This window comes from Mauremys reevesii, linkage group 1 (assembly GCF_016161935.1).
Source record: "Mauremys reevesii isolate NIE-2019 linkage group 1, ASM1616193v1, whole genome shotgun sequence".
NCBI lineage: Eukaryota > Metazoa > Chordata > Testudines > Geoemydidae > Mauremys > Mauremys reevesii.
In genome coordinates this window covers 330,602,365-330,621,177 of record NC_052623.1, presented here as the reverse complement: position 1 = coordinate 330,621,177, position 18,813 = coordinate 330,602,365, and the positions used below count along the sequence as shown (strand labels likewise).

General features: G+C 39.1%; 1 protein-coding gene across 16 annotated transcripts in view; it reads left to right on the top strand.

Annotated features, from left to right (window-relative positions):
* CPNE8 (copine 8) overlaps window positions 1-18,813 on the top strand; it is a 240,245-nt gene that overhangs the window by 143,858 nt on the left and 77,574 nt on the right. For 11 of the 16 annotated variants that reach the window (XR_005591486.1, XR_005591489.1, XR_005591488.1 and 8 more), the window contains one exon: window positions 4,152-4,213. The exons of the other annotated variants lie outside the window; for them this stretch is intronic. Coding sequence is in view for 6 of the 11 variants with exons in the window: in XM_039515855.1 (XP_039371789.1) it covers window positions 4,152-4,213 (62 nt within the window). In the remaining 5 variants the exon portion in view is untranslated. Of the gene's footprint in view, window positions 1-4,151; window positions 4,214-18,813 lie in introns of those variants that run through there. 16 annotated transcript variants of the gene reach the window in all.

Below are 18,813 nucleotides of genomic sequence, written 5' to 3'. Positions count from 1 at the left end.
AGATTGGGGAACACATCTGAACTCTCACTCTGCTCAGGGCCATTGGTCCCCAACAGAAGCCCGAATTCCCATAAATCTACTAGAACTAAGAGCCATTCACAATGTATATGCAAACTTCCTACCCATGTTCAGAAACGAGACCATACAAATTCTCTCAGACAATTTAGCATGCATGTTCAACATAAACAGACAAGGGGTTGCATGCTCTCACTCCCTGTGTGCAGAGCCATGTGACTGGCACTGGTGCATCCTGCACAACGTCCACATTGTAACAGCCTCCTACCCAGATATCAAAACACTACAGCAGATGCATTCAGCAGGAACTTTTCTCAGGACCACAAGTGTTTCTCCACAACATATTCAAGAAGTAAAGATTCCCCACAGTAGAACAGAGTACAATACCAAATGCCCACTGTTTTGCTCCAGGGACAGAATGGGCCTTCACTCCTTGGGGACACCTTTCTTATCAATTGGGACACTCCCTTCCTATATGCCTTCCCCCACATTCCCCTAATAACACACATGCTTCACAAGATCAAAGAGGACAAAGCTCCAGTAATACTGATAGCCCCCAAATGGCCTCTTCAAACATTGTTCCCCTACGTTCTCAGAATGTCAGTGTGCAGTCCTCTCACCCTTTCCCCTCCTACCTCATCTCCTGTCCCAGGAATCAGAACAAATCCTGCTCCTGAACTTGGAGACACTCCGCTTCAAAGCACGGTTGCTCCATGGCTCCAGGGACCTGAAATGACATGCTCCAAAGAAGTACAGAACATTTTATTAAATAGTCACAGACTGATTACCAACCACACACACTTAAACAAATGGCGACGTTTTGATTCTTGGTGTCACACGACGCAGACAACATCAGTGTCTGCACCCTTACCTTTGATTCTGGTCGAATTTAGATCAGAACTCTCTATTAGCTCAATCAGGGTACATCTCTCAGCCATAGCAACTTTCCACCATAAGATTGATGGCACATCAATTTTTGTGCACACTACTGTCATAACCCAATGGCCTCCTCCCTCAGGGGGTCCCCAGGGAGGCAAATCAGCATTGTCTGTTGCTAACGCTGTTGCAAGCATCGCAAGGCATTTAAAAAAGGGTTAAAGGTGTAACTGTAAAGTAAAAAATTCCTTTGCAGGTTGCAAAAGGCCAAAAAAAAAAATTTGGGTTAACTCAACGCCTCAGCTCAGTCCAAAGATAAGACACGGGCTCCAGTCCAAGGTGATGGCGCTCAAACAAACTCTATGCAGCCAAAAAACCTGCAGCCCCTTCTGCATCTTACTCAACCCCAGCTAACCGTAAAAAAAAAAAAAAAAAGGGGGGGGGGGGAAGTCAGCTGAGCAAAACTGAAAAAAATTGCAAAACTCGTAAAACAATAAAGGCCAGCCAAAAAAAATCCAGCAATTTTGTGTCGTGTCCCTGAAGCCGGTGTGTTTTTAAAAAAGCTAAAAAAAACCCACAAAAAGCTGGATTAAACTGGTACAAAAAGCACAAAAAACAAAGGTACCTAAACACCCCCCCCCCCAAAAAAACCCCCACAAAACTTAAAGCCCTCCCAAAAGTTAAAAGCAGGTCAAAAATCAACAGCAAACCCTGGACGGTCTTTGTACAAAACAGAGCTCTCATCCAGCCTTCCCCCTCTTCTTACGTTACCCCCAGGCTTGGCCAGCCATGGGTTGTGCAAGTGTAAGTATAAAAGTGGGTTAGGGCATGGATACTAATGCTTTTTTCCTTTCTCTAAGTAATGTAAAAAGCCCCCAACACACACCACTGTTATTTTATTAATAAAGCTTTAAAACTTAAATCCTTGGGGTGTTCCTTTATCTCCTCCCCTAACAATCCTGTGGCCTCACCCTAATCACCTAATGCCTCAGGCAAATTAATTACAAAAATCTGTCATGATACCACCAAACGTTTTCTGAAAGGCCTCAACAACATTAACCTTAACATTAACCCCGAAATCCTCACTCCCACTCCACCTTGGGACCTCAACTTAGTTCTCCAGGACATCACCAGACACCTGTTCGAACCATTAGCCACTTGCTCACTACATTTACACAGCATGCAACATCTGATGCATTATTCAGACTCATCGTATTATCCTCTGCCATGACTTCAACAACGAAGCCCCTCCTTTCCCTTGGAGGGCACTGCTCTGAAGTCCCCTAAAGTGGAGCATCCATAGGGACATCATTTGAAGAAGGAGAGGGTTATTGACCTTGTGCAGTAACTGAGGTTCTTCGAGATGTGTGTCCCTGTGGGTGCTCCACTACCCTCCCTTCTCCCCTCCACTTTGGAGTTTCACTCTATGCTCTGCAATAGAGAAGGAATTGGGGGTGGGTGGGTGTCGCACAGTGCCAGTTAACTGCCTGAGGCAGCGCAAGACCAGGCACTGCTACCAAAAATCTCTGATTACAAGTGCAGGGTGCTCAACACCTAAAGTGGAGCACTCGCAGGGACACACATCTCAAAGAACCTGTTACTGCACAAGGTGAGTAATACTCTTTCATTAAATCTATGCTAAAAACAGAAATATTCAGAATCTGATAATGAAGTTTTGTTAGGGAACAGTCTCTAAAGGAAAAAGTATAGTTATTTTATTTGTGTATGTTATCCTGATTTTCAGAACATGGTCTTCTTTTGTGCATGTTAGGTATTCTGACATGTGCGTGCAATCATATTTGAAAAGTGCACCAATGTATGTTTCTGCATGCAAACATGATTGTGCATCAGATGAGGCTGTCTTGTTACTCTCTGTCTGAAGTTAAAATGTAATTTTATGGGACAGTGTTTTGTATTTTCCCTGTACGGAGGGACCTAGCGTGCTTTTGGTCGCCATTAAAATAACAGTAGTAATTTTCTTCCCTGTCTGACTCTCTGCCAATCCCATCCTAATCATCTGCCTCTGTATTGCTCCCTTGCTCCTTCAGCCCCCTGTCCTCTCGCCTTCTGTTTCTATCACAATCCTCTTCCAACTCACATTTTCCGTTTTGCACTCAATCTGTGGCCTCTCCACTGTTTGCTTCCTTCTTTCTCCAAGTTTTTCTTCTCCCAAACCCCCAGAAGCACTAAGAAGAGGTGGATTTATTCACCACAGGCTGCCTCACAGCCATTTGTGAAGGCTATGGGAAAACAGTACCCATCTTATCAAGTGTACACCAACACTAGGTGGCCATTTTTAATATGGGAGGTAAAAATCACATTTTAAACACAAGTGCTTATGAGAACATGAACAGCTTTAAACAACACCTAAAATAGTGATGCTTATAAGTATCATGAAAAATAAATGGGAAATTTATAATTACTTTGTACAAGGGAAGAAGTAAGTAGTCTGGTCACAAACCTTTTGTGCACAAACAATTTATCACTCACAATAGTACTTAAATTGACTGGTAATGGCGCAACATGATTTAATTATTGACAGAAAGGCCGTAAAAATGATAATGTTCAGTGAGAGTATAAATTGAAATTTGCACATTGCCTTTAAAAAAAAAATCACTCTTTCAAAAGACTGATAGGACTTTGTAGTGATAATTTCCCCCCTTTCATCTTCACAGATCACCAAGGGTCAGATGTTCTGAGGAATTTTCATGTTATTTTATAGATAAAATGAAAGAGTTGAACTGAACTTTCTGCTTCTGTGGATGTAATGCAATATCTAATGGGGCTGAATGCTATATCTCTTTTGCTTGAGTTTAAGTCGTTGTCATTCACTGAAGTACTAGAGGTGACATGCAACATATATAGATAATTTTAATGTAGCTCTTCAAATGAAGTTGAAGTGCTCACATAAAGGATCAATTAGTCTTAGCATCTGACATTACTCTATAGATGCCATGACCCCCACCACACTTGTTTTCTACCCCACATGCAGTAATGTTTCCTTGAAATTTTCTTTCACCTCCCTGCATCCTTCACTTAGTCTAGAATAATACAAAGTCATTTAAAACTCTTCTTAGATTTCCAGGCTTGTCTCATGCCTTCCAAAAGGGATTTATGAATTGCTTATCTTCTTTCTTCCCTAATATTGTAGGAAATGATACCATAAATATAAGCCTTGAAAATATCGTACATTAATTTTCTACTTGTATTTGATTTGAGGAATGACCATTCTTGCCTGATTCAGTTTTACTTGCTTTCAGGTAACATTGCTTTCCTTCCTAATTGAAACAGAAGTTTCATTCCTTGACTATATTAAAGGAGGGTAAGTGATCCCTGCAAACTGTTCTTGTTTTCCTCTTTTCATTATAATTCACTAATAACCTTTTTATATTCTTGCTAAGTGATAGTTCTAAATATCTATAAGAATTGCATTACTTTTTTCATTTTAGGGAGTAAACGTCCTTATTGATTTAAAAAAAAAACTACATAAGAAAGTTTTGTTTTGTTTTGATAGGGTTTTGTTTTGTTAATTAAATGTGCTTGTATCTGTTTGTATTCACGAAATCAATGCTGAATAAGTGTACCTTCCACTTGGAATAGAAGGTGGTAAGGTTCATGATGGTTCATAGTTTCTGTGGAAGTTCATTCCACAGCCTTGGGGCTGGTCCTCAGAAAGCGCTACCTCAGACACACACAAGTTCCATTGTGCCTGAACAGTAGAGTTGTTGATCATGGTCCTCACCCTGGAGTTTTAGGCAATCTTTTAGGTATCCCAGAATTAGACCATTGAAGTAGCTTGCTTATTAACTAATTTTGAGAATGGATTGAAGGTGTAGTCCTATGTAAAATGCATTGCAGTGGTCCAACGTCAAGGTGACTGTCATAAACAGATAGTTAAGGGTTAATGCCTCTTTTTAAAGGGTTAAGAAGTTCACTTAGTCTAGCTGATATCTGACCAGAGGAACCAATGGGGGGAACAGGATGTTTCAAAAGGAAGAAGGGAAGTTCCCTTTGTCTCAGGTTTAGCCGGAGTGGAAAAGATCAAGGAATCAGCCTCTTATCAGAGAAGTGAGTATTAGAAAAGTTATAAATGGGTTTATATTTATTTTCTTTTGTAACTTGTCTTGTGCAATTAGAGGTTTCATCAAATTGGGATTTCTTTTGTGTATCTAAGGTTTTGCCCAGGGGAACATCCTCTGTGTTTTGAATCTGTTGTCTGTGAGAGTAGCTTGTATGCTAATCTCTCAGAGGTTTTTCTTTCACCTTTCTTTCTTTAATTAAAAGTCTTATTTTTAAGAACCTGATTGATTTTTTCCTTAATTAAGATCCAAGGGGGTTGGATCAGGACTCACCAGGAATTGGTGGGGGAAGGGGAAAGGGCGGGGGGGATGAGTACTTCTTCCTTGTTTTAAGATCCAAGGGTTTGGATCGGTGTTCACCAGGGAATTGGTGGAGGAGTCTCTCAAGGCTACCGAGGGAAGGGTTATAATACTTGGGAGGGGAAGATAGAGTTTCCCAAATGACTCAAATATTTGGGTGGTGGCAGCAAAACCAGATCTAAGCTGGTAATTCAGCTTAGGGGTTCTCATGCAGGTCCCCACATCTGTACCCTTAAGTTCAGAGTCCTCTGACAATGATAAAGGCATGGATAACCATGGCGAGGTCAACATTAAAAAGGCCAAGTAAATAATGAGATGCACGTAACAACAATTGATCGTTAGGAGCAATTTAAAATACTACAGAACATTCCTTCTCCTCCCTCCCCTCGCTCCCAACATTAGAACCAATTCTCACTGTCTCATTTAGTTGCTTCCCCCAGTCTTTTAGGCATAACCTGTCTTTGGATGAAATTTCAATTGCCTATCCTTAATCCATGCCCTGTTTTACTAGACACTGTGTAACCTATTACCAATACCATGGCAAAGTCAGAAGAGGCAGAAATATAAAAGTGGGTGCTGTCTATGTGGAGACCCCACTCCACAAGTTTAATAATGAAAACTGGCCCTTCTCCCAGAGTCCTGACTGGCATGGCTTGAACAAACAGGAGAAACTGGGGCTCCATCTCCACAGAGCTCTTGTTAGATAAAGAGATGGCAGGAAATCCCACTCCAACTTGTTGCAGCCTCTCTTGAGAAGAAGAGATGGCAGCAGTGGCAGAGAATGGACCTGCAATTGCCTCTGCTGCAGGGACATGGCAGGCTGAGAGTCTGAATCCTGTGATAGCACTTTGCCTCTGTGAGACTTCACCATGCTGCACATGAGGATCAGCTAGAGCCTAAACTAAGGAGAACCCTAAACAGTGGCTGATGCTGGGGGAGATGACACTGGGGCTGTCTATTACTGATCAACGAGTCTGTTGCTGATAGAGCTGAATGTTTGTTACAGATAAAGATGTTAGGAGTGATTTCTTGATTAATTTCTGCCTCCCCAAAGGGAAGGGTTCTCGACATTAGACACTGCAAGCAAGTTTGGAAGTCATTACTAGAAAATACAGCCCCACCCTGTCAGTTTCCTGAACTCATCGCAATCCATAGTTCTTCACTACCCACTCCCAAATGGTTCTATTCAGGCCTTGGACAAGAGGATGATAAAACGGAACATCTGAAAACTCATGAGAATAACCCTTGAAGCAGATTAGCAATTCCTCAATGCTACCCTTTAAGATTTCCAAGAAAAAAAAGGAAACCAAAGCTCTTAAGCAACTGTCGACTTCTGCTTTCCTCAGACATGTTACTTATGGCTTGTAGTCAATGGTATTAAAGTCAGCTCTTCCACAGACATAGGTATAGATTATTTTTTTAAAGGACACCTGGAGTGAGATCCTGGACCTATAGAAATCATTTGGAAAACTCCCATTGACTTCACTGGGTCCAGGAATTCACACTGATCGTTGACCAACATCACTTTTGAATGGATTTAGTATCTTTCTTTACTGGAGTCACTGATACTGGAATCAAGACAAGTGGCATTTAAACATCCCTTTTTCTCCGTTATGTGGTAAGACTTGCATTTTTTTAGAATTATTCCAGAATTCATTAAAAAAAAAAATCTTGTGTAACAAAAAGAATGAGTAAAAGCAATTCATTTATTATATTACACATATATATTGAAAGCGTCCGGCATATCATAAAATGCAAGCTGTGAATACAAGTGATTCTTAATTACCATTATCAATATCTTGCATATTTTTCTGTAAACTGAAATAAAAAATCATTTGTTCAAACAGTCCTTGACATTAGTAACTTTCATTTATAATTTTCTTTTTCCACATTGTACTATAAACAGAACAGGGTACAATTTAGTAGGATGTTCTACCTGTCTAAAAATATCAACAACAATATGTGTAATTTAAATTTGTATTCAAAATATTTTTCATTTGTTAGTGATTTTATACTGTCACTTATAAATTCATGCCAGTAAAAACAGACAGGATTTTGAGAAAAAGAACTCTTTTTAAAAAATGCTATTCGTTTCAGATATGACGTACAACATGTTGTCTGAGGATCAGGAATCAGAATTATTTTCTTCGCTATCTCTTCCTTCCCTTACCCAACCCAGTTTCATGGCATTTAATCTTTATTCCAGTAGGCATTTTTTCCTCATTAGTCACTTTGCCCCTATCTGTAATATGTCTCCAAATTGTGGTTCTTCCATTTCATTTTGTTTCCTTTAGCTAACCCAGGAGGAAAGAAGAAGGTGATTCTGCACAAATGCAATATTGGCCTTTTTAGAAATAAACATCTATGCAATGCAGCATGTTGAAAATTTTTATGATAATTGATTGGAGGTGGTTAGGACTAACGTTAATGAAATACTTGGCAGCTCTTAACTATAACAAATGGGGACTACAGTATTAAGTTCCTGGTTTCATTAAATTATGTTTTGAGCTCTGCTTTTTTTAAAAAGTCTGACTGGATGTGTCATTCTGGGTATCATCAATATTATCTTTGTAAAGATGTTTGAATGAGATACTATTCCTCCAATGGCTTGTGATTTTAATTCTTTTATTCTGAGTTATACTTAGTGTTGGATTTTCAATGTACTTGAGTGTAAGGGATCTCTCTCTTGTATCTGAAGTGACATATCTGCCTAACTTGATTTATGTACTGCCATCAGTTATTGATATTAAATCACCTACTACATCACACAGTGGTTCCCACATAGTATACTAGAAATTAACATCTCATTTCGAATTGAACTTTTCTTTCCATTCAGTAATTAGCAATACACATGCTCATCAGAAAAGTTTCAGAAGTTGTAAATAGCATTTGAAGTGCAGACCTGATGAAGAGCTGTATAAGCTCAAAATCTTGTCTCTCTCACCAGCAGAAGTTGGTCCAATAAAATATATTACCTCATCCACCTTGTGTTTCAGATATCCTGGGACCAGCATGGCTACAACAACACTGTATATTTTAAATGCAGGCAGAGTAGCCAGGAGATTGAAGTGTGGTTGAGGTACCCCAGCACCCCAGTAATCTCTAGCTACAGGAATGTCCCGGGGGCTGTTGGCAATTGGCATGAAATAGAACAGCCCTTAGACTACTCCAATTTATGCAGGGAACAAACCAGCAGCCAGATGGCCCCAGGAGTTAGAAGGCCCTAAGGGTGCTTATGTGTTGAAGTCTCTAAGTCTTATGGCTGTAAAGATATCTATAAAAAATGTGAAGACAAATATAAATTGATGTTGTGAACAACCATGTTCATCTTACTGGATATTAACCTTGAAGCCTAATGATGATGTGTTAAATATGGACACTGTTACCTATTTCACAGTTGATCATTTACAGAAAAATCAATGTGCTCCATCTTTAGATTAGTAGTATTTATTGGAATGGGGTGTACAGTAGAGCAACTGCTTGCTGTTGAAATTTGCTGGCATGAGAAATGAGGAATTCAGTCCCCTTCCCATCACAAAACGTAAAGTCATATTTGGCTCTGCCAAGAGTGAGGGAGGATAGAAAGAGATGCTTTCCTTCCCAATACTACAGATGGAGACCCACACTTTTATTTAGATGCTAAAAGCCCTCTCTATTCACTGTACTAATCACAGTGTATTGGATGATATGCATTAAGTGAGGGGACAAGGGCTTGTGTGCAACAGCCACTTAATTATGAAATTTTAGCCACATAATTCTGGTGTGCCCCTGGAACCTTGGGGTATAACTGGGAAAATGAGATAAAACGGAGAGAGAGAAAATAGAGTTCACATTTGGAAAATCTTCCTGATGGTGATATTGTATTCAGCTATGTAAGACTCTCCACAGAGAAATGATGGAAGTCCTATTACATGGGACTTCCATGACTAGACAGGACAAAGCACAAAATGCACAGGCTGAAGGAAACAATCCTGCACCAACAAAGAGATTGACTAGATAATCTAATAGGTCCTTCCTTCTTCTAAATTCTAAGATTCTATTATCCAGTTATAATACATATAATTATTGTGTTAAAATCAAGGGAGTTGGGGGGAAACAAGCAAACAAATACATTTGTTTCAAAAGGAAAAAAAATCAAAATCTGTGACGCATCGAAATCTTTATAAAGTTCCAAATATTGAACATGGGTAATTGTCATATGAGAATTTCAGTTGTGTATATAATTATTACAGAATTGCAAAATCTTAGGTTATTTGTTTGTGATCTCAACATTTCAGTTTACAGTAAGGCTTTAAACATAATGTTGGAAATTTTGCCTTTAAGGGTGAGCAATTAGCTGAAATAGACAGTATCATTTCAAACTCTTCTTTAAAGCATGACGATCTTTTTATATATTAAAAAAAATTACTCTCATCCACAGACCACTTTAAAAGTAGTAAGATTGTAGTGTTCTTGAATATATGTAATCCTACCTATAATAAATCATGTATCTCCTTGCTCTCTCTTCTGTCCACTCCAATCAAAACCACATTTCCTAGACATTTCTTTACAATACATAATTTAGATCAGAAGACTGAGGTTAATGTTGCAAACAATATATGGAAGAATAAACAGTCCTAGCTGAAACCTCTGAGTACAGCTATTTCACATTGCGTGTGAATGTATTAGGGCTGTCAAGCAATTAAAAATATTAATCGTGATTAATCACACGATTAATTGCACTCTTAATAATAGAATACCATTTAAAAATATTTTTGAATGTTTTTTACATTTTCAAATATATTGATTTCAATTACAACACAGAACACAAAATGTATAGTGCTCACTTTATATTTATTTTTATTACAAATATTTGTGCTATAAAAAACAAAAGAAATAGTATTTTTCAATTCACCTCATACAAGTACTGTAATACAACTTATTTATCATGAAAGTTGAACTTACAAATGTAGAATTATGTACCAAAAAAAGCTGAATTAAAAAACAAAACAATGTAAAACTTTAAGGCCTAGAAGTCCACTCAGTCCCATTTCTTGTTCAGTCAGTGACTCAGACAAACAAGTATGTTTTCATTTGCAGGAGATAATGCTGCCTGCTTCGTGCTTACAATGTCACCTGAAAGTGAGAACAGGTGTTCACATGGCACTGTTGTAGCCGGGGTCGCAAGATATTTACGTTCCAGATTCATTAAAGATTCATACGTCCCTTCACGCTTCAGTCACGATTCTAGAGGACATGCATCCATGCTGGTGATGGGTTCTGCTCAATAACGATCCAAAGCAGTGCAGACCGATGCATGTTCACTTTCATAATCTGAGTCAGATGCCACCAGCAGAAGATTGATTTTCTTTTTTGATGGTTTGGATTCTGTAGTTTCCATGTCAGAGTGTTGCTCTTCTAAGACTTCTGAAAGCATGCTCCACATCTCATCTGTCTCAGATTTTGAAGGCACTTCAGATTCTTAAACCTTGGGTCGAGCGCTATAGCTATCTTTAGAAATCTTACATTGGTATCTTCTTTGGGTTTTTTCAGATCAGCAGTGAAAATGTTCTTAAAACGAAGCTGGCAGCATTATCTCTCGTAAATGTAAAGTAGTAAGACTGAGTGGACTTGTAGGATCTAAAGTTTTACATTGGTTTGTTTTTGAGTGTAGTTACATAACAAAAATCTAAATTTTTAAATTGCACTTTCACGATAAAGAGATTGTTACGGTATTGTATGAGGAGAATTGAAAAATACTATTTCTTCTGTGTATTATTTTTATAGTGCAAATACTTGTAATGAAAGTAATATAAAGCTACTGTACACTTTGTATTCTGTGTTGTAATTGAAATCAATATATTTGAAAATGTAGAAAAACAACAAAAAATACTTAATACATTTCAATTGGTATTCTATTGTTGATAGTGCGATTAAAACTGTAATTACGATTAATTTGTTTTGAGTTAATCATGTGAGTTAACTGCGATTAATTGGAAGTCCTAGTATGTATATATGAAATAAAATATGTTTATCTCCATCTCCTGCAATTTAATTGACTCTTGCCATCACAAATTACATAGCTCAATATAATGCATGTGACAATGTCATGGAGCAAAATATTGTAGTCAGAGCACATACCTCTGAAATTTAAAGACACATGACAGTTGGCTTTTCAGCTGTGGTATGTAACATAGATTGTGGCATTCTTCAGGGGAGGCTGGACTGATTGGGCAAGGAGACTGAGACTAGTAACTGCGGGATCGGAGGCCTGAGCTGGAGGGCTGGAGATGAAATGGGCTTTGTTGGGCAAGGAGATTGGGACTGAGAGATGGAAGGAGTAGGGGAGGCAGTAACTGATTAAGCATGTCGACCAGGACTAGGAGCCGGAGAGACAAGATTAGGAGATGGCGAGGAAAACAATGTGGGGGACTGGGAGCCTGTTAACAAGGGAAGGACTTATGATGATGATGATGATGATATGAGGATAGGGTAGGAGACTGGGACTGGATGGTCAAGGAGCCTGAAGATAGGAACCAGTGTAGAGAGGAATGAGCTTTGGAAAGGGAAAATAGATCTGACAAGAGGCTAAGGTGCAGAGGCAGAAATGTGACTGTCTGGATAAAGAGACTGGGCAAAAGGCTGAGGGAGGGGGTTGGTGTGGGAGGCTGAATTGCCTGGGTAAGTAAACTAGAACCTGGAGCCAGTGGTGTGTGTTAGGGGGAGAGACCTCAGACGAGCGGGGAGGAGGGAACTGTTTCATGCAGCAGTAAGTCAAACAGTACTATGTAACTTTACTGTGCAGCCGCAGTGTCCACATGGCCACTTAGTGTATGACAGGCTGGTGCACTGTAGATTCACACTCCAGCTTGCTGCTCCTTATGTCTGCGTATAGACCACTTAGACTGGGTGTGATGAATACTTTGGGACTTGGCCAGCAAACTCAGAGTGGGACCTAGGACTGACTGGGCAAGGAGATTGGGATAAGAAATCTGGGGAGTGGAAACTAGGACTGTAGAGGCAGGGAGAATGGAACTGGGGCAAGGAGCCGGGGCGGAGAAGAGAGAGGACTCGAACAGGGAGAGGTTGGCGGGTCATGGCAGAATGGGTCACACTTGGGAGGGAATAGGCAGAAGAGTCGATGGCTTCTAGAGCACCCTCCCCTCCAGAACCTGGAGTGGAACCCAAAGTTCCTGAATCTCACCATTCCTCTGCTGACAGCAAACATCTGTGAAACCCACTAGCAAAGTGTGTGTCTTGTCCCCTTTAATCCACAGAGGACAGCAACCTGCTATTGCTATAAGATACTCCCTTATCTCAAGTGGATCTAAAGGTTCGAATCATGTTGATGGACCATCTGGGTGTCAGTATGATGCTGCATGCTAGAATTCTATTTTCAATTTGCTTTTTTTAAAACTTAAGAAATTATGTACTATAAAACTATGGTAAAGAGCACTATTAAGGTTGCAGAGTGAAGCACTCAAAAGTTATGTAATGCCAGAGTTATGCATCTGCTTAGTTGCCATAATTGTACTTATTCAAAAATGTTTTTCATAATTGAATAGATTGGTGGGTTTCACCCACGTTGTTGTAGGGTTATAAGAATGATTCATTCCTGAACTATAAAGGCCTGCTGGGCCTAAGGAAGGGCATGGATTCAAACAAATTTACCAGTACTGTACTGTTAGAATGCTTGTCTTCTGCATTTAACAGATGTCATAGTTTTGACTTCCAGAGTGGTATTCTGTGTACACACTGGGTTGCATAGATTTCCTTCATGGTAACTTAAAAACTCTAAATTTGACGACATTCAGTCAGTAAATGCACTTGAACTGCAGGACATGAGAACTCTATAGTGTCTCTGTGTATTTATTATAGGTGCTTTTAAATACAATCAGAGAAAGCACAAGAGGAATAAAAATATAGTGTTCATTTATGTTTTTTGGGGGGTGAATGTATTAAGAATTTTAAATCTTGTAATGACTTTTAGGGGTTTCAACTGAAATTTTTAAACATAGTTTGAAAATACTTTTGTTGGAATCTTTATTGCTTAATCTTGCCCTTTTTGAATTTGTTACTTTGGAAAGCTTACAACACCTATTATAAGGCATTCTTTCTACTTTGTGACTGAACTAAACACATGTGGAGATTTTTAAGAGCAGATTAGACAAACCCCTGTCAGGGATGGTCCACATAGTATTTAGTCGTGCTATGAGTGCAGGGGACTGGATTAGATTACCGCTCGAGGTTCCTTCCTGTCCTACAATTCTATGATTAATTTCTCAAATATTCTTTCTTCACTCTGTTCTGTTACTGTTTTCACATTCCTTGCAGCAATTATAACTGCTGGAGAGTTAAGGACTGATAAATTCGGAGAGTGTCCCATGAGAGGGTTTATTTTTGGGGCTTGCAATATATTTGTAGTTAGCGTAGGGGTTGATACTTCAACAGGAGTAGAAGTATTCAGTTAATTAGCCACCCTTCATGGAGGCACAATTAAATAAGTGCTGACATACTTGGAGCATTTACTTTATCTTCCTCTGTACAGTGGGCAGAGTAACAGAGGTATTTGGTTATGCATAAGGGTCCATCCACATGTTTCCCTCTGGTAGGATTAGAGCCATAATTAGTGATTACCTTCTGAAAAAATTACCACAGAATATTAACTTCCTTTTATTATTCTATATTGTTTTATTGGTAACAGAATTCCCAGTCCCTGTCCCAAACCTTCCTAGCACTCGCTGATTAGTGATTCATATCAGTTTTCTCTTTGGCATTTTGTGATTATGACATGTGGACAAGGGGGATCCAGTGGACATAGTGTACTTGAAACATGGTTTCTGTAAAGGGAAATCGTGTCTTACTAATCTATTAGAGTTCTTTGAAGAGGTCAACAAACATGTGGACAAGGGGGATCCGGTAGACATAGTGTACTTAGATTTCCAGAAAGCCTTTGACAAGGTCCCTCACCAAAGGCTCTTACGTAAATTAAGCTGTCATGGGATAAAAGGGAAGGTCCTTTCATGGATTGAGAACTGGTTAAAGGACAGGGAACAAAGGGTAGGAATTAATGGTAAATTCTCAGAATGGAGAGGGGTAACTAGTGGTGTTCCCCAAGGGTCAGTCCTAGGACCAATCCTATTCAATTTATTCATAAATGATCTGGAGAAAGGGGTAAACAGTGAGGTGGCAAAGTTTGCAGATGACACTAAACTACTCAAGATAGTTAAGACCAAAGCAGATTGTGAAGAACTTCAAAAAGATCTCACAAAACTAAGTGATTGGGCAACAAAATGGCAAATGAAATTTAATGTGGATAAATGTAAAGTAATGCACATTGGAAAAAATAACCCCAACTATACATACAACATGATGGGGGCTAATTTAGCTACAACGAGTAAGGAAAAAGATCTTGGAGTTATCGTGGATAGTTCTCTGAAGATGTCCACGCAGTGTGCAGAGGCGGTCAAAAAAGCAAACAGGATGTTAGGAATAATTAAAAGGGGATAGAGAATAAGACTGAGAATATATTATTGCCCTTATATAAATCCATGGTACGCCCACATCTCGAATACTGTGTACAGATGTGGTCTCTTCACCTCAAAAAGATATTCTAGCACTAGAAAAGGTTCAGAAAAGAGCAACTAAAATGATTAGGGGTTTAGAGAGGGTCCCATATGAGGAAAGATTAAAGAGGCTAGGACTCTTCAGTTTGGAAAAGAGGAGACTAAGGGGGGACATGATAGAGGTATATAAAATCATGAGTGATGTTGAGAAAGTGGATAAGGAAAAGTTATTTACTTATTCCCATAATACAAGAACTAGGGGTCACCAAATGAAATTAATAGGCAGCAGGTTTAAAACAAATAAAAGGAAGTTCTTCACGCAGCGCACAGTCAACTTGTGGAACTCCTTACCTGAGGAGGTTGTGAAGGCTAGGACTATAACAATGTTTAAAAGGGGACTGGATAAATTCATGGTGGCTAAGTCCATAAATGGCTATTAGCCAGGATGGGTAAGAATGGTGTCCCTAGCCTCTGTTCGTCAGAGGATGGAGATGGATGGCAGGAGAGAGATCACTTGATCATTGCCTGTTAGGTTCACTCCCTCAGGGGCACCTGGCATTGGCCACTGTCGGTAGACAGATACTGGGCTAGATGGACCTTTGGTCTGACCCGGTACGGCCTTTCTTATGTTCTTATGTTATGTTCTTTATCCTGGGTCCATCACTATAGTATCTCAGCACTTGTTAAAAATAATTGCTGTTAGATATTGCTAAATCATTGCTTGCAAAACAGCCTCATATAGATTAAATAAAGCTGTACTTGGCTTTGTTCAACTAAAACTAATTAATAAAGTACACTGTGCTTACAGGATTTAAACATTAAAGCCAAGATTTTAAAAGTGAAAGCTGCTAGGTCTTGATACTTTTGAAATTCATTTTATTTAATCATGCACCTAAATAGCGATGTAGAAGCTCAACTTTAGGCAGCCATTTTAAAAAAAATTGACTTTCATTCCATTAGATATTGAAGACTAGAACTGCGACATAACTTCTTAGGTGGCCTGTGTACTGGGTGTTTCTTAACATACCAAACAGTGCAGTATGAGAGTTACCAGAATGTAGTAAAGTAAAACATATTTTTATTTGTTAATGAACACACAAAATGATGGTAATAATGAAGTTGGATTGAAATTGGAAGATTCAAATAAAACATTATTAGATTCTATTAAAAATAATTTTACATAATGAATTGCAGAAAAATAAGTTCAGTGCACTCTAAAGCATGTCCATAACTTTTAGTTTGTTTCCAGAACGCAGACAAAAGTATTCTGAGGAATGTTATGCAAATAAATAAACTAATCATCCTTCTTGTTTTATAAAATGTTCATCCCTGGTATTTCTACAACAGATAGTTTCTGAAATTAGTTTTCCCAGACTCTTTCAATTATGGCCATGATATTCCATGTTTTATCGTATTTACCTGTTAGAGGGAAAATTCTGCTGAAACTTAACTATGGTGGTGCTCATATTCCTCCTTAATAACCCTTCACACAGGGGCATGCATGTTTGCAACTCAATTCTTACCTTTTGAAAAAATTTCCATAACTGGCTCCAGTGTTCTTTGCATGTGAATGTTGGGTAGAAGCTACCATACCTATTTTCTGTTCAAGGAATACTAAAGCAAATTTAATATGGCTAAACTACTAGGATTATCCGTAGGTTTTTTGTTTGTTTGTTTGTTCCCCCCCCCCCCGGTATTATTTTTTCCTACAGTTTCCTTATCCTTTTCTCCCAAAGCCTATTGCTGCACTGTATAACTGGTTTCCAGTTTTCTGCAGCTTCTTTCTCTGATGCTGAATGAGATCAGTTTGAGAGCTGAATGTTTCAACTACATACTATAAAGGTGAAAACATCAGAGCATAGGAAACTATGTGAAGTCACAGTCCAGAACTGTGGAGCTTGGAGAACTGTATTTACAGTGTTTATTATAGCTGTCTTGGTCTTTGGAAATTTTGTTCTCTCAGGCTATGCATCTATAATATGAGATGACAGCTAAAGTAACATTAAAGGAAATCTAGTGACCTCTGTGTGATCATTGCATAGATACTTTACAAGACCTACACATTTGATTGCGGTGGTGGGAGGAGAAAGTTATTGGTTCTACTTCTTACTACTTTCTCTATAGAAATAATTCTAAAACAAGCATAGATTAAAATGAAAGGATAACTCAAAAAAAGATAAGTGTTTGCTTTGGTCTTTTATATCACAATTATTATAGGTATGAAATTGACACACACACACTCTCTTCATTTATTCCAAGGACAGAAGGGCCATTGTGATCATCTGGTCTGACCTGTATAATACAGGCTAAAGAACATCCCCAAAATAATTTGTAGAGCATATAGAAAAACATCCAATCTTGATTTAAAATTTGTCAGAAATGGAGTATCCACCGTGACCTTGGTAAATTGTTCCAGTGGCTAATCACTCTCAGCATTTAAAAGTTCTGCCTTATTTCCAGTCTGAAGTCTAGCTTCAACTTCCAGCCATACCTATCTCTGCTAGATTGAAGAGACAGTTATTAAATATTTGTTCCCTGTGTAGATACTTGAATACTGTAATCAAGTCACCCCTTAATCTTCTCTTTGTTAAACTAAATAGATTGAGCTCTTTGAATCTATCACACTGAGACATGTTTTCTAATCCTTTAATCATTCTTGTGGCTCTTCTCTGAACCTTCTCTAATTTATCAACATCTTTCCTGAATTCTGAGCACCAGACCAGAACACAGTATTCCAGCAGCAGTTGCACCACTGCCAAATACAGAGGTAAAATCACTTCTCTACTCCTACTTAAGATTCCTCTGTTGATGCATCTCAGTATGCATTAGCCCTTTTGGCCACAGCCTCACACTGGGAATTCATGTTCAGCTGATTATCTACCCACGACTCCTAATTCTTTCTCAGTCACTGCTTTGCTGGATAGAATTCCCAATCCTGTAAGTGTGACCTACATTCCTTGTTCTTCTGCTTGAGTTAAAAACAGAGGGCTGCAATTTTATGAAATCATGTAATACAAATTACATTCAAACAACTGCCCAGCCTCTCCAAGCTCATCACCAGAAACAAGCTGTGCACAGACCAGGGAACACCAAATCTAAGTGGCACAGAACGGATGCAAAACTTGCAGGCATATTTCCACTGCTACAATGATCAACTCCCACAACATACCTTTCAAGATCTATGGGCCCTACTTATGCCTATCACAACACGTAGATGTACTTTATTCAGTACGCTAAGGCTATGTCTACACTACTGACCTTACAGGTGTAAAGTTACTACCGACCTGTGCTGCTGTAAGGTCTCCGGGTAGCCATTGTATGCTGGGGGAGAGCTCTCTCCCGCTGGCATAATTAAACTACCCCCATTGGGTGGCGGTAGCTATGTCGGTGGGAAAGCATCTCCCACCCACATACCACTGACCACACTGGCGCTTTTGTCAGTCAGGGCGTGTAGTTTTTTCACACCCCAACCAACAAAAGGTTTACAGACAAAAGTACTAGTGTAGAAAGCCTAAATGCCCAAACAACAACTATGTGGGTGAAACCAGGCAATCACTGTGCTCTCGGATGAACCCAAAGAGGAAAATGATGATAAAAGACACAAATGCTATATCATCTGTTTGTGAATACTTTTCACAAAGCGATCACATTATATCTGATCTCTCAGTCCTCATCTTCAAAGGAAACCTGCACAACACTTTCAAAATATGAGCCTTGGAGCTTTAAATTCATAATTTATCTAGACACTAAAATTCATAGGCTTAACAAAGACACTAGATTTATGGCTTATGCCAACAATCTGTAACACACTAACTTTTTTGTTCTATGACTACAGAGGTGTTAATGGGCCACTTCACTTTGAATGGTCCCTTAGAATATATGGTAACTACTTATGCTAAACCAGGGGTTCTCAAACTGGGTCGGGACCCCAAAGTGGGTCAGGACCCTGTTTTAATGGGGTTGGCAAGGCTGGTGTTAAACTTGCTGGGGCCTAGGGC